Source organism: Melospiza melodia, unplaced genomic scaffold, assembly GCF_035770615.1.
Source record: "Melospiza melodia melodia isolate bMelMel2 unplaced genomic scaffold, bMelMel2.pri scaffold_18, whole genome shotgun sequence".
Classification (NCBI taxonomy): Eukaryota; Metazoa; Chordata; class Aves; order Passeriformes; family Passerellidae; genus Melospiza; species Melospiza melodia.
The window spans coordinates 14,011,020-14,027,585 of NW_026948525.1; the positions used below are offsets into that span (position 1 = coordinate 14,011,020).

Below are 16,566 nucleotides of genomic sequence, written 5' to 3' on the forward strand. Positions count from 1 at the left end.
TTACTTCCAGTGCCATAATATTTTCTTTATTCAGTCTTCTGTTGTATTTTTTGGATAAGGTTTTAATAATCCTTTTGAATTTTTGGAAGTAAGTATAATTTCTCACAAACTGGGACTCGTCTGAGAAATACACCTGGTGGCCTTAGGAGTTTTTAAAAGGGGCGCCCCTCACCACATATTGGGCAAAGTCTATTGGACTCTTCCAGTTCCACCAGTCGTTGCAAGTTGTAAGCCCAAAGAAACCAAGAGACTGGATAAAGAAAAGAGGGGAAGGGGAGTGAGCATCCACATAACTATTTTTGGCCAGATTGTGATGCCATAATTCCAGTGTATGAAAGTGAGCTTCACATTAGTAAAATACTGGATCCATCCTGGTCCCTTGAAGCATCTGGATATTGGACGGTAGAGAGGAAAAAGGAACAGTGGGACACATGGCGGGGAGGAAAGTGGGGATCCCATAGACAAGGACCCCATGGCTGGCGGGACACATAAGATTGAAGGGTTTGTGGGGACTTGGGAGCAGGGTTCACCCACTGGGGACCCGCGGCGGGATTCCCATCTAGCACACACCAAGGAAACTGGTGAGCTCCACATGGCACGGTGGCTCGCGTAGTGCTCAGAGTGGGGGCAGCCTCTGGGGTGCAGCCAGCGCTGTAATTTCCAGGGCCGGCCAAAGCCGGGCTGGAAGCGGGGTGATTGCCGAGGGGTTTGCTGCAGGGGGTCACCCAGGAGCTGGTGCAGCAGTTCGTGTGCTGCCGAGCCAAGGGGGTCGGGGCAGTCCGGCTGCCAAGCCAAGCCAAGCCAAGCCATGTCAGGGCAGAGCCATGAAACTGAGGGGATCAGGCTGGGCTGGCTGCTGAGCCGAGCCAAATCAGGGCAGGCAGAGCCGCTGAGGCTGAGCCGAGTCAGGCCAGGGGCAGGACTGCAGCCACCGAGCCGAACTGGGGCGGGCAGAGCCTCCGAGTTGAATTGGGGTGAGCAGAGCCACCAAAGCCGAACCAAGTTGAGTCAAAAGCGGGATGGAACCTGCTGAGTCGAATCGGGGCCTGCGGAGCTGCCGAAGCTGAGCCAGGTCGGGCCAGGGGTGGGACTGCAGCTGCCAAGGCAAATTGGACCAGGGGCAGGCCATCGCTGAGATGTGGCAGGCGAGACGGGGAGCAGAGTGCAACTGTGGGACCAGAGCATTGAACCGAGGAGGAGAGGAAGGGCAGGGACCAATCCGGTGATACGGAAGCCCCTGAATCATAAGGGTTTTTTTATTTTTACTTGTCAAAAGAGAAGTACAGTTTTTTGGGTTTTTTTCTCTCTCTTCCCTTTCCTTCTCTTTCCTCATTTCTTTTTTTCCCGGCCCCCCTTTCCTTTTCCCTTCTGAGAGAGGCAGGCTCTGTCCGGAGGGCCTGTGGTTGAAAGATGGGCTCTGTCAGAGGAGGGCCTGTGATTGGCCGGTCAGGATGGGACTGTGGGCAAATAGGGAATCCCCAAGTGGAGGAGTAGAAATTGAAGAGGTACTAATAGGTCTACCTCCAAATAGCCCACTGGGAAGGAAACTAGCCCAGTGGAAATATGACCCAAATACCAGAGATAAGGATGAGCTCAAAGTGATTCAAAATTGCATGGCAGAATGGACCAGAAGGGATATTAGGAGCAATCATGTATGCTGGCTGAGATACGGGTCAGATGAAGGATGGATGTGTCAGGCATTAAACAACCATGTAAGAACTAAGAAACCATTCAATCAGGAAGAGAGTGACTATGCTGCCTGCTGTGGAAGGGACAGTTCACCCTCAAAGTTGAGCATGTGTAAGGTATCAGAAAATAAAGAATGGGACTCATTAGAACACAGCCCCTCCACCTCCAATAACCCCAGATGCACCTCCCCTACCCCTGATGGGCCTAGTCAAAACACCACAAACAGGGTGGCACAAGGAGAGGAAAGCAGATCAGGGGATGGGAAACAAGCAGTGGGATTATATCCCCTGAGGGAAGTACCTCTGTGTGGGGTGCCGGGAGGAATTAGATTTGTAACCATGCCTCTCAGTTCTTCTGATGTGGGAATGTTCAAGAAATAATAGAAAGGATTACTAGATTATTGGAACAGTTGATTAGTGGAACAATTTCTGGGGCCCAATATTTATATATGGGAGGAGATGCAATCAATAATGATTTTGTTGTTCACATCAGAGGAAAGACAGTTCACATCAGAGGAAAGACGTCACAAAGATAATCCAAGTGGCTGAGATATGGATATGGGAAAGAGAGCATGTGAAAGGACCTCCTGGGGACCTGAAAATGCCCATAGTGCACCCCACCTGGGACTACAACAGCACTGGGGGAAAGAAAGACGTGGAGGAATACAGAACACTGATTACAAGTGGTATCAAAGAGGCAAATCCATGTAAAATGCCCGTAAGGCTTTCAATGAGCAGAAAAAGAAGGAAGAAACCCCAACAGAGTGGTTAGAAAGGTTGAGGAAAAATATGAGGCAATATTTAGGAGTTGACCCTGACACAGTGGCAGGACAGATTTTACTAAAGATAAATTTCACCACTCATGCCTGGCCAGATATAGGGAGAAAGTTAGAAAAGCTCGATGGTTGGCAAGAAAGGAGGTTAGAGAATCTTTTAAGAGAAGCACAGAAGGAGTATGTAAAGAGGGACTAAGAGAAGGCCAAGGCAAAAGCCAGGGTAATGGTAACTGCCATTAGGGAAGGAAACCAGCACATAAAGAACTACCCAGGTAAGGGAGAGGGATTCCAAATGCGGGAATATAGATGGAGGGGGGATGCAGCTCCTTGGGACTGGGCACAAAAAGGAGAATTTGGGAAATAAGGGAACCCAGGAGCAGTTTGATTTTACTGTAAAGAGAGTGGGTATATCAGAAAGAATTGCCAGAGGGAAAAGGAGCTGAGGGTCTATGAGACTGAGCAAAAAGGAGAAGTTGAAGTCCAGGGGTGTCAGGGAATGTGCTGGTTTGACCAGGAAGAAGTGGGAATTCTGGGATGCTGTGGTCAAACCAATGGGTGCTCAGATTTTGATATTGGCACCTGATGTGGCCAGTGGGGTTTGGACATCCCTTCGAGAACACACAGGGGTGAAAAACCAGAGCTTCGACCCTGGGAGGCTGTCTTGGGACTTCGATGCAAAGAGGTCGGATCTCCCTTCCCTGTCCAGCTGCTGCTGCTGGGCAGGGAAGGGGCAGCCATGTGGTAGGCCTGGGCCTGGACAGAGATGGGAGGTGAAGAGGCTCTTGACGGTGGAAGGGTGGAGGAGCATCAAGAGACATCGGACAGCCACCCCCCCCCCCCCCCAAGGAGAGAGAGAGGGAGAGCCAGCGACCAAATGTGATAGCAGCCGGCCCAGGAGGAGAAGGGGGGGGAGTGCAGCGAGAAGGTGCCCGGCAGGGCAGCGTGGGAGTTCCAGAGCTCTGGGACAGGCAGAGACTGAAATTTTTAACCCTTTTCTTACATGATTGAGACCTTGCAAAATGCTGATCCTCCTGGAGCTGAATAAGAAGAGAGATAAGAGATGAGATAACAAGGACTAGGCCCGTGGGAAGTGAAGAAGACTGGCTGAGTGGGGGGAGAGATGATGGAGTGGCCTTTTGGCTGGACTTTTCTTGTGTGGCCATAGACTGAATCATTTTTATTCCTGTGACACAGAGACTGCACTTAGGGGGAGGCAGTACCTCAGAACCAGGAGGGTTCAGTGTGGGTACCCCTCGGCCCCAGGGGGTGAAAAAATGGGGGGGACAGTCCCAAAGGAGAGGCTGGTCTTTTTTTTGGAGTGAGACAAGGCATCCTTAAAAGACAACCCTAAAAGCAGCTCTGGTCCATACACAGTGGTGAGAGCACTGGGCACGGAAGGAAGATGTCACAATGGCAAAAGGACTTTCCGAGCGGGGCTGAGTGACATGGAAGCACACGAGGTTTCAGCGTGTTTCCAGGGGAAGTCTGTGGTGCAAGAAGGACTCCTCTCCTCCTCATGAACTGGAGATTGAGTATTCTAAAGGGTGGTGCCGGACTGAGAGTTAGTGATGTGGGGGAATGTATTGCATTGGGAAATTTGGTGGGGGGAAGGAGGAAAGTGCTTTTGTAAGGTTTTTTGCATTTTTTCCTTCTTTCTTATTTTCTTGTAATTTAGTTAATAAAGTTTTCTTTATTTCTAAGCAGGAGCCTGCTTTGCTTATTCCTGGTCACATCTCACAGCAGACACCAGGGAGAGGGTATTCTCATGGGGGAGCACTGGCTTTGTGCTAGGCCTAAACCATGATATTTTTTGGTGGAGAATGCAGGAGTCCAGGGTGCCTCGGAGGTAATAGGCACTGAAGCACAACTCCTCCTGGCACTCCGACTACCAGTATTGGGGTGGATGTTCAAAGCAAAAGTTCCCTCTCTGCACCATGCCACCAGTGCTACATGAAGCAAATGGATTGCTGTTATCACACAGCACACCCGTATTGGAAAACTGAATCGCCCTGGGATTCTGGAAATAATTACAAACTGGCCCGAAGGTGAAAACTTTGGTCTCGCTGATAAAGGGGAACAAGTGACACAGGCTGAAGAAGCTTCACCATAAAACCAACTGCCAGCAGAAGATACATGATACACTCTTTTCACTGATGGTTCTTGCCGCATTGTGGGAATGAACCAGAAGTGGAAAGCAGCCGTATGGAGCCCCACACGACAGGTGGCAGAGGCCACTGAAGGAGAAGGTGGATCAAGCCAACTTGCTGAACTCAAAGCTGTTCAACTGGCCCTGGACATTGCTGAGAGAGAGAAATGGCCAAAGCTCTACCTTTATACTGATTCATGGATGGTAGCCAATGCTCTGTGGGGATGGCTGGAGAGGTGGAAAGAGGTCAACTGGCAGCATAGAGGAAAATCAATTTGGGCTGCTGAAGAGTGGAAAGACATTGCTACCTGGGTAGGGAAACTGCCTGTGAAGGTCTGCCATGTAGATGCCCATGTACCCAAGAGTAGAGATAATGAGGAGCACCAAAACAATGAGCAAGTAGACCAGGCTGCAAAGATAGGGGTGTCCAAAATAGACGTAGATTGGGAACATAAGGGAGAGTTATTCCTAGCTTGATGGGCCCATAATGCCTCAGGCCATCAGGGCAGGGATGCCACCTATAAGTGTGCACGAGACCGAGGGGTGGTTTTAACCATGAACAGTATTTCTCAGGTTATCCATGACTGTGAGACATGTGCTGCCATCAAGCAGGCCAAGCGAGTGAAGCCCCTGTGGTACGGTGGGCGGTGGTCCAAGTACAAGTATGGGGAGGCCTGGCAGATTGACTGTATCACACTGGCCCAGACATGCCAGGGCAACTGGTACGTGCTGAGCATGGTGGAAGCCACCACTGGATGGTTGGAGACCTACCCTGTGTCTCATGCTGCAGCCCAGAACACCATCCTGGGCCTGGAAAAGGAAGTTCTGTGGAGACATGGCACCCCTGAGAGGATTGAGTCAGACAATGGGACTCATTTCAAGAACAGCCGTATCAACACCTGGGCTAGGGAACATGGCATTGAGTGGGTGTACCATATCCCCTACCATGCACCAGCTGCAGGAAAAGTGGAGAGGTACAATGGACTTTTGAACACCACATTGAAAGCATTAGGTGGGGGATCTTTCAAGAACTGGGAACAGCATCTGGCAAAAGCCACCTGGTTAGTTAACAGCCGAGGCTCTACTAACCGAGTGGGCCCTGCCCAATCTGAGCCTTTGCAGAGAGTAGATGGAGACAAAGTCCCAGTGGTACATGTCAGAGGTTTATTAGGGAAGACAGTTTGGATTAATCCTGCTTAAAATACAGACAAACCCATTTGTGGGGTTGTTTTTGCTCAGGGACCACGTTGCACATGGTGGATAATGCAAAAAGATGGAAGAACGCATTGTGTGCCTCAGGGAGATCTGATTGTTGGATAAAATCTATGTAAATATCACTGTTTGCTGAATGTTATTACCATTGTCTGTGTATAGCTGTATAATGGAGGTATCATGTATGTACTTGTAGAGTTAGAATTTATATTAGTTTTAGTAGTAAGCAGACGATATGGGGATAAGGGGTGGAATGTCCTGGGTTGACTATATCATGCTTTTATCCCCAATCGTCTCATTCTGTTTATGTTGAGTAATAAGTTCTGTACCTTTAAGAGTGTTCCAGAGAGTGAAGGGGGGAGAGAAGAAGCGCACAGTTTGTTTTCAGACACTGCACTCGCTCCTCCACATTCCTGCTCCTGACTGTGTTGTCTGCGGACAGACAGCGGGACAGAGAGCTCTTCTTTTGCTTTTAGTTAGTTTTTAGCTAGCTGAGGCAAAGAAGTTCCCTGAACCGTTTTTTGTTTTTTTTTTTTTTTCTTTTTCCTTGGATCTCTTGAAACTGCTCTGGATTGAACACCTAGGGGAGCACTGGCAGCTGCAGCTGTGGCCCACCGGGCTGGGCCTGGCTTGCGACAATTCCAGCACCGGAGGGACTGATCAGAGACTGAGTGAGCTGAGCTACAAACCGGGGTTTTCTGTTTGTCATCTCTTTTAGAGTGGCAAGGGGTCTCATTGTTTGATGGTTTTTTGGTTTTATTGTTTAATAAACAGGTTTTTTCTACCTTTCTCCAAGGAGGTATTTTTTTTTCCTCCTGGATGAGCTGGAGGGAGGGGCTGATTGGATCTGCTTTTCCCACTGGAGCTCCTTTGGGGGATCCTCCTCTGTGGGATCTCAGCACCTCAGGACTGATGTGCCGAGTCACCAAGACCACCCTTGGGGGGCTCGGAGGTCCTGGAATGTTGCCAGGAGTGTCTGGTGGCTGGACTTTGATCCTGCACGGGAGACGACACCTGTATGAGGATGGGAGGATTTCACTGGGATAAATGGTGAAGGGATAAGTTAATCAGAGTGTGAAACACAAGGTTTAGGATTTCTGTACAGGGGGGTCTAGAGAAGTAAGGTGGAGGAATTGGGGCGTGTCCTGTCCTTCTTCTTCTTCTTCTTAGCCTCCATCTTCTGTGGTGATGGTGGCACTTTGGGATTGGTTATTACTAAAAGTGCACTGGTCAATAAGGGTGAAAGGTATTGGGGGAAATAGGTAAATATTGTATACGTAGTTTTGAGTATAAAGATAAGTGACCGCCCCGGGGGCTCTCAGTGTGCTCATGGCTGGCTTGCTGTGCGGACCTCTGTCGGGCCGAGAGAAAATCTTTTAGATAAAAAACTAATAAACACTGAAGACCGAGAAAACACCTGAAGCCTCTTCTCGTCCTTTGGAGCGTGGGCTGCCCAAGGCCATCCCCAAGCCTTTCCAGGTCATTAAAACAGCCGAGAGACCAACACTCCTCCAAATTTGCTCTAAACCTGGACACCTGGTCCCAAAGGGCCAGTGCAAAGTAGCGGTGTGGTACTTAGCCCAGCAGTAACTCAGAGTCAGCCAGATTTTACTCCAAAAGAATTGGGCATGAGTTTCAAGCCCTGAGAATCATTTGTTTAACTTAGGGTAAGCTTGAGTGTTCCCCCATAAGCCTTAAGTGTTGCTATACTAACTTGTCAAAGTTTTACTCCCTTACTGGTTACTTGTTTTTTCCTATATGGTTATTGTTCTAGAGTGTTCTAACCCCAAGTTTAGATGCTGTTGCTTTTCCTTTGTCTCGGGTCTTAGGATTCTGCCCCTTGTACTGTTCTCAACTTCTCCATGTCTATTGTTTTTCACCCTGTGTTATTAAAGTTCCTTTTAAGCAACTCCATTGATCCTGCTCCTTTTCATTTTCACCACCCTTGCCCTGAAGTCAGGGACCACAGAGGTTTGTCACAGCCACCCTTATTGGGACATTTGGTGCCTGAACTGAGACCATGACATACAGGGCTCCCTGTGTCAGTCACGTCAGCTGGGGTTAGCTGATGGATAGGCCAGTGCTCCCCAGAATTTTGAATTGTGCCAGGCCTGGTGGATTCATCGTTACTTCAAGGAACCTTGCCCAGGATCAGCAGGCACAATGACGGTTTCACCTGCATAGGATTGCAAGTGGGTTTGGGGAAATGCAAGACATTTATTGCCCATTTTGCCACTGTGTTTTTACAATATGAACCCACCTCCCATAATTCATTTGGGGTGTTCTGGTGGCTCTTCCCCATAGGGCAGAGAAAGAGAAAAATGGGCAGCCAGATGTCCAAAGTAGAAAGGAGCACATATGGATGCTTTATTCTCACTGATCAGGACATAATATTTTCAAAGAACAAATTAAAATAAATTATGAGGTGGATCATTAAAAATTTTCCAGATGCCTCTCCTGATGAAATCCATACCACTGAATTTTGGGACTCAATGGGAGTTAAACTGTACAATTTTTGATCAAAAGGGACCCCATTGTATCCCACATGTTCCCCATCTTCCACACCACACTGAGTCACTCCAAACTCAGGACCTCCCCTCAAACCTGCCTTTCTCAGACCTTCCACGATGATCCAAGATGGCAATGGCCACATGGTCTTGGAGCATCATGCCCTTGAGACTCAAGATGGAAGGAGCCTGAATGTGGCTTGGGAGCCCAACCATTCTCCCTCCATCTTAGCTCCTCCACTTCCTGCTATACAACCTTCTCTTCCGCCCTGAACGAACCTCCAGATTCTATTCCCACAACTGCGGGTCATGCCCACTGTCAATCATTCCACCTCCACCCTGGGCCATGCCTCCAGAAGGCCAGCCCAGAAGTAGGCCATCCTAAATCAAGGCCCTTCCTCCCCAAAACCTGACAAAATGACAGTGCCCTTTGCCTCACCCTCCAGCAAAAATGTAACCCCCATGGTCACAGATACTAAGCCCAACGGTCGCACTATATATAATCCAAATGTTTCTCCTCCAAGGTATTCTTCCTCCCCAGAAGACAGTTTGGACTCCTCACAGCAACCTCACCCCTCAACCCCAGAAGATCCCTAGGAAAGGATCTGGAAAGAAGCAGTTAATGAAGGAGAATGGAAAATATTCTCAAAACTTCTCATTGCCCTCGTATGTTATGAAAGAAGGGGGCAGAATCCCAGCTATCAGCCATTGGTTTACGGGGATATCATGGATCTGTTAGGGCAGCTAAAGACCAGAGGAAGGACTTAACCTTGTTTTAATGGCCTAATGAGGGCCATGTTTACAGCATGTATCTTAACCCCCTATGATTTAAAATATATTATGACCATGTTGTTGTCACCTACAGAATACACCCTGTGGGAAGGGGGATGGAAGTATTTACTAAATCAATTAACAGCAATGACTATGCTAATAATGAGGCAAGAGCGGAACTGACAATCAACCATCTAGCTGGAGAAGGACAACATAGCCTACCAGATGATCAAGCAGCAAGTATCCTCAGAGAAGTATGGGATGATATCAAAGAGGTGGCTTTGAAAGCTTTAATCCAGATATCGGATGGCAGCACCCTCAATTTGGACTACCTTGGGTGGCTGCAGCTAAAGATTTAGGACAATCAGACCATCTTGGGTGCCTGTTAAGTAAGCAAACCAATGCTACCTCCCTCACACTGAGTGGCCTGCTCTCAGACATAGAGACGATCAGACATGCCACCCTGCAGAACAGCGATAGAGTTTTTACTCTGGGCACATGGGCAGCGTAGACTCTGAGGGCATGCATTGCATACACCTCTCCAGCCACAGGAAGTCAATCCACAAGAGCATTCAGATACTGAAGGAAGGGTTCAAGAAGCTTCAAGTGGAAAACGAAGACTGGTTCAATAAACTCTTCCAATCCAATGGACTAAAGGGTTGGATGATGTCTATCTAAAACAGGACATTTAATTTTCTTAACTGTTGTTGTATTGTTAATTGTCTCATCTTTGTTTAGATGCTTTTAGAAAGTCTTACAAAATTCTTCAGTTCTGTCTTTGTTGTAAAACAGAAAGCGGGAAGATACCCAACACAGGCTCCTCATGGACTCCTTGGAGGAGAGAACTGGAGGTCAGAATGGCAAAAAACCTCTCAGAGACTCAGTGTGGGCAAGAAAATCCTTAAAAGTACCTAAAAGTATTCTTAAAACCATAAAGCATGTTGAAAATCTTGAGTATCTCGAAGCAATAATGACCCCACTGAGTGTCAGTACAAAGCTCTCAAGGGACTTGTTAAGGCAGAAAATTGGGACCATGATTGCACAAACCTCTGACAGAGTCAGTATCAAAAGGGAAACACCAAGTACCTTAAATTAACTGAAGTACCTTGAAGCATTAATGAGCCCACTGAGTGTTATTATTGACAAAGGCTCTGAAGGGACTAATTACAGCAGATAATTGGAGGCCATGATTGCACAGACCTCTCAGAGACTCCAAGGCAAAAGCAAAACTCAAAGTCCTTTGAAAAACCTACAGTCCCTGCAGGGAGCATTATAGACCCCCAGGGCCATTCTTGAGCAAGGCTCCCCAGGGACTCCTTCCAGCAGATCCTTGAGGCCACTGGGATGTGGGCTAGGGGGGGATGCTGAGGGCAGGACAAGGGGCTGACAGTGCCCAGCCTGCCTGGGGCTGTGCCAGGAGGCCCCCGTGCCTCAGGACAAGGTGCCTCCTCACAGCCCTTGGTGGCACAGACCCTGCTGTGCCCCAGGGCACCAAGACTTGGCTTCTCTTTGTCCCCACCTGCCATCACTGCCTGCAGTTCTCTGCTCTGCCTGGGGCCTGGGGACACTTTCTCAGTTGTGTCCTTCAGTGGGACCCATTAAAAGTCCAAGAAAGTATGGAGTTGGATTCTGACTTGGAGTTCTGGAGAGGTTTCTTCAGCTCCCTCTCAGGGACTGATGTTCAGGGCCTCAGCACAAAGCCCCAGAGGCTCATTAATGTTTTTGACTGTGATGCTGAGCTGGGCTGGGCTGCTGGCACAGAGGCAGCTCCTGGTAACCAAGAAGAGCTTCAAAAGCACATTTCTCTTGCTGAGCAGCTCTTCTGCCAGCCCAGCAGGGCTGGGACACTGCCTGCAGCCACACTGGGCACAGCACAGAGGCACAGAGAGCTTCAATCAGTCAGGGCTGGGAAGGTGCTGAGAAGTGCCTGGGGCAGAATCACTGCCAGCCCTTGGCACAGGAACCTCTGGCTGAAGTACAATGCAGCTGCAGATTTTGGAGCCATCTCCTAAAGCTGGAACATGCCAGTGCCTACAGACCCTGTGAGTACAATTCTGGGTATTTCTGGTGCAGAGGAGGTGAAATGCTCATGAAGTTCTGACATGCTGAGATGTTCTAAACAGTCATAGAATATTTCCAATACAATGATTTTGATAACAAATGAGGAAATTTACAAAGGCTAGGTATTCAGTTTCCAACTATTGGAGCATGGCAGGGAGGGAGGGATAAATATTAGTGGTTTATTATTAATTATGAATTTTCACAATTTCCCGAGAGATCTAAACTGTTCCTTTTAGTGATCAATAGGTTCACAGGAGATCCCTAATGTGCTTGCAGCCACTCTGCCCATGGAGAGCACCAGCATCACCTTTGATGGACCCATCAGGCTCAGTCTGAGCAATCTTTTCTCTAAGCTAGAAACAGAACCTGCCCCCAGACAGTGCCTTGCAAACAGGCAGGGTTCTGTCAGGCCAAGGAGAGTGCACAGAGATTTGGGGTCTGTGAGTGCTGGCAGGGAGAGATCAGGCACAGGGAAACACCTGCAGGAAGAAAATCTGCAGGAAGCAGAGAGAATATCAGGAAAGGAGAGAAAACAATACCCAGAGATGCTGTGGCAGGGAGAGTTTAGAGATGTGCACAGGATCCCCTCCAGTGCAGCCCCTCCCTCTGAACAAGCCCCCTCCCTCCTGTGTCCCCAGCCAAGCCTCTGCCCTCAGTGCCGGGGCTCCAAGGCGTGCAGCCCCTCCTGTGCAGGCAGAGCTGCACCAGAGCTGTGGGGCAGCTCTGCAGCCCCGGGCCCAGTTCCCTCTGCAGAGCACAGGGCTGGGAGCAGCTGCCCGGCCCTGGGGGCTCTGGCAGGGGGCACAGCTGGCTGAGGGTGATGCTGTCCCCAGTGCCCGGCTCTGGGCAATGCTGTGAGTGCAGCCAGGGAAGGAGCTGCATCTCCCTCCATCCAAAGCCATCATAAGGACACTAGGAAGACTCCCTGAGATTTCAGTCCAAGCTGGGAGCTCCAATCCAGGGTGCAAACCTGTCCTAGAGCATCTCTGAGGTGTAAGATTGCTGCGGAAAGGCAGAGGTGTTGTGACACTGAAAATGCTGTTGGGTTGGTGAAATGAGCAAAGAGAGCCCTTGGCTAAAAATGTGGAACTGGGCTGTGGTGGATCCATCTGCTCTCAGCAAAGATCACGTTATCTTTACAAAAAACTTAGTAATGAGCATATCCTCCATTTAGGAAAAGAGAAAGCCAAGATAAACTCAAAACACAATCAAGTGTGACCATCTCCCGACAGTCTCCACTCATTCACGTGCCTCAGGGAACTCACTCTGTTATACCAAGGGCATGCTAAGGGTTTCTGATATCCTAGAATAGCAGGAGAGACATGGGGGCAGCTTCAAAAGAAAACCTCAGAACTCTGAAACAGAGAAGCATGTACGTGTGTGTTACAAAGGAGGGTGTATGGGAAATGGCTTTGATTTTGCTTACAGGTATCTCTTATAAATCTTCACTGTCCTTTATCCATGAACAGGTCCCCATGTGCAGCCCCAGCAAATGTCCAACAGCAGCTCCATCAGGTACTTCCTCCTGCTGGCATTGGCAGACACGCGGCAGCTGCAGCTCCTGCACTTCTGCCTCTTGCTGGGCATCTCCCTGGCTGCCCTCCTGGGCAACGGCCTCATCATCAGCACCGTAGCCTGCGGCCACCACCTGCACATGCCCATGTTCTTCTTCCTGCTCAACCTGGCCCTCAGTGACCTGGGCTCCATCTGCACCACTGTCCCCAAAGCCATGCACAATTCCCTCTGGGACACCAGGGACATCACCTACTCAGGATGTGCTGCTCAGCTCTTTTTCTTTATGTTCTTCATCTCAGCAGAGCTTTTCCTCCTGACCATCATGTGCTACGACCGCTACGTGTCCATCTGCAAACCCCTGCACTACGGGACCCTCCTGGGCAGCAGAGCTTGTGCCCACATGGCAGCAGCTGCCTGGGCCAGTGCCTTTCTCAATGCTCTCATGCACACGGCCAATACATTTTCCCTGCCCCTGTGCCATGGCAATGTCGTGGGCCAGTTCTTCTGTGAAATCCCACAGATCCTCAAGCTCTCCTGCTCACACTCCAACTTTAAACAACTGGGGCTCATTGCTGTTAGTGTATCTTTAGGACTTTGCTGTTTTGTGTTCATTGTTTTCTCCTATGTGCAGATCTTCAGGGCCGTGCTGAGGATCTCCTCTGAGCAGGGACGGCACAAAGCCTTTTCCACCTGCCTCCCTCACCTGGCTGTGCTCTCCCTGTTCCTCAGCACTCTAATCTTTGCTCACTTGAAGCCCCCCTCCATGTCCTCCCCATCCCTGGATCTGGCCCTGTCAGTTCTGCACTCGGTGGTGCCTCCAGCCCTGAACCCCCTCATCTACAGCCTGAGGAACCAGGAGCTCAAGGCTGCAGTGTGGAGACTGATGACTAGATGCTTTCAGAAACATTAAACTGCAGGCCAGTGTTTGCAAATCACTTGTAATAAAAGTAATTTTGAATATTTCTTGTTGGTTTGGTTGTGGGTTTTTTCCCCCTTTTTTAAGGTTTCTTATATTGTCCATAATAAATATCAGTGTTTGGGCCTTTTCTCATTTTGTTTCTCTCCACCTTCCCTGAGCTCACAGACTGTGTGAACGAGGGGCTGTGTTCTTGGTGGCTTTAAAGGAACTAAACGATCTCCCAGCCAAGTTTTCTGCAGGGATGCCTTTTGTTCCTTCTCTGGGGCTGCAGCAGCAATGTCTGTGTGCAGAGCTGGGGGCAGATCAGGGCTGGCCCAGCAGCTGTGCCCAGCAGCAGCAGCAGCACTTGGTGTTGCCAGTGGTGCTGTCGTGGCCCTGTCCCGCTGCCCTGGTGGCCCTGGTGTTGCTGCAGGGCCTGAGTGCACTCGGGGCCAGGCACAGCCCTGGGGGTGGCAGTGCCGGGGCTGCAGCAGGGACAGGCCATGGGCACTGCTGGGGCAGTGCTGACGCCTCAGCCCAGGGCCTGGGGGCTGCAGGCTCCTTGCCCAGGCTCTCTCCAGAACACGGCCAGGCCAATGCTCAGCACAGAAAAGCCCCGTGAGCCGCCCCAGGCTGGCCGTGGGCAGGCTGGGGGCAAACAGCATGGCTGGGGCTCTGCAAGGGCCCTGGGGGAGATGGGAAGGAGCAGCAGAGCAGGGGCTGATCCATCCCCAGTGCACTGCACAGCCCAGGGCAGCGTCCCAGAGCGTCCTCATGGAGCTGCCAACAACATCCCCCCTCTGCAGCCCTGGCCTCTCCCCCAGCTCACACAGGTGCCCCATCCTTGCAGGCACAGACACAGCAGCACTGGCTCAGCAGCCCCTGTTTGCATTGCACACAGCAGGGGGAGCACCCCCATGCTGTTGCTGTGGGGACATGAACCTGAGGGAGCACAAATGCCATCAGCCCCTGGGGCCAGCAAGGGCTGGGGGACACCAGGGAAACCACTCAGCTTTGTCCTGCCCTCTGCACTCAGCCAGAAAGTTTGTTCCCATCAGCTGAGAGTTTCCTGTCCCACTGCAGAGGCTGTTGCTCAGAGCCAGGGCTGCCTGGCAGCCACCCCTAAACTGCCCTGAGCATTTCCTTGGCTTCACCTTTCATTTTTTTACTCTTCACTGGTACACATTTCTTCCCATTGCTCACCCCTATTCCCTGCCCTGAAACTGCCCATCCCTGTTTTCCCTTTCCTCTCTGACCCCACTCCCCATTGCAGTTCCTGACTTGGCACCATGGGAATGTCCCTTGGGCAGCAGGATCATCCTACAAGTGCTGCAGGAATTGTCTGCAGGCTCCTGCAGTGCCTCCTGCTGCTCCCTTGCCAGCGGCACCCCAGGCCAGGGGGGCACATCTGGGCTGCTGTATCTGGCTCTGGGACTCACTGTTCTGGGCAATGAGGAGGAGCTGCAGAGGCTCTGCAGGACTGACAGGATGGGCTTTGGGGCTGGCAGGAGAAGCTGAGGGACCTGGGCTGCTGGAGCTGCTGAAGAGGAGGCCCAGGGCTCCTCCTGCAACTGCTGCAAGGGTGCTTTCAGAGAATCCCAGAATCAGCATGGCTGGAAAAGACTTTGGAGATCATCAAGTCTAACCTCTGCCCTGACACTGCCTTGTGTCTTCTGAGCCTCCCTTTGTCCAGGATAAAGAACCCCAGCTCCCTTAGCCACTTCTCACAGGACTTGTGTTCCAGACCCCTCACCAGCCTTGTTGTCCTTCTCTGGACATGTTCCAGCCCCTCCATGTCCTTCCTAAATTGGTGGGCACAGAACTGGACACACCACTCGAGGTGCTGCCCAACCAGTCCTGAGCACAGGGGAACAATCCCTGCCCTGCTCCTGCTGGCCACACCATTCCTGATCCAGGCCAGGGCCATTGGCCTTCTTGGCCACCTGGGCACACTGCTGGCTCATGTCCAGCCTGCTGTCCATCACTCCCTGCAAGTCCCTTTCTGCCTGGCTGCTCTCCAGCCACTCTGTCCCCAGCCTGTAGTGCTGCAGGGGTTGCTGTGGCCAAAGTGCAGGACCTGGCACTTGGAGTTCTTAAACCTCACCTTTTTGGGTTTGGCACCTGCCTTTATTCTGTCCTGGAGCCCTGCTCCCAGCATGAGTCCAGTTGCTGCTCCTGTGTCCTTCCAGTTTCCTTGTCACTCCCAGGATGTTCCTGGTCACTTCCCCTCACTCCTGGCAGGATCCCTCCTCTTCCCAGTATGAACCCAGGCACTCACAGTCATTCCCAATTATGATGCAATTTGTCCCCAACATGACCCCAGTTGCTCCTAGTTGCTCCCACTTTCATCCAGTGTATTCCCAGTTCTCCCAGTGTCCCCTAGTATAGTCCCAGTATCTCCCAGTATGATCCTAGTCTCTCCCACCAGGGCCCCAGTCACTCACACTTGCCCCCAGTTGCCCCCAGCATGGTCCCAGTTCCCCCAGCACATTCCCAGTGGCTCCCAGTGTGGTTCCAGTCACCACCTGCATGGTCTCAGGCACTCCCAGCATATCCCAGTTGCCCTGAACATTCTCGTAGTCATTGCCAGGCACTCCCAGTTACCTGAGTGTGGTTCAGCTGTCCCCAGTTTTATCCCAGTCACTGCCAGGACACCCCAGTTGTCACCAGCATGCATCCTGTCATTCCCAGTTTCTCCCAGTTCCTCCCAGTGTGTGCGCAGGCAGCTCCCAACATGGGCCTGGTAGCTCCCAGTAACCCCAGTCAGGGTCTATTGACACCCACTATAGTCCCAGTATGATCCCAGTCACTCCCAGTATGATGCCAGTGGCCCCCAGTGGGATCCCAGTTGCTCCCTATCAATGCCAGCAGGACCCCAGTAGCGTCCAGTATGATCCTTATGACTCCCAGTGTCTCCCAGTATATCCCAGTTGCCCCCAGCATTCTCCCAGTCACTCCCACTTCCTCCCAGTTGCTTTCAGCATGATTCCAG

The 16,566-nt window shown here is 50.8% G+C and overlaps 1 protein-coding gene across 1 annotated transcript; it reads left to right on the forward strand.

The window, feature by feature from the left end:
- The first annotated feature begins 12,653 nt into the window (after window positions 1-12,653).
- LOC134433427 (olfactory receptor 14C36-like) lies at window positions 12,654-13,586 on the forward strand. Its single transcript, XM_063182273.1, has one exon. It carries the CDS (start codon window positions 12,654-12,656, stop codon window positions 13,584-13,586), a length of 933 nt encoding a protein of 310 aa, XP_063038343.1.
- Window positions 13,587-16,566: the final 2,980 nt, after the last annotated feature.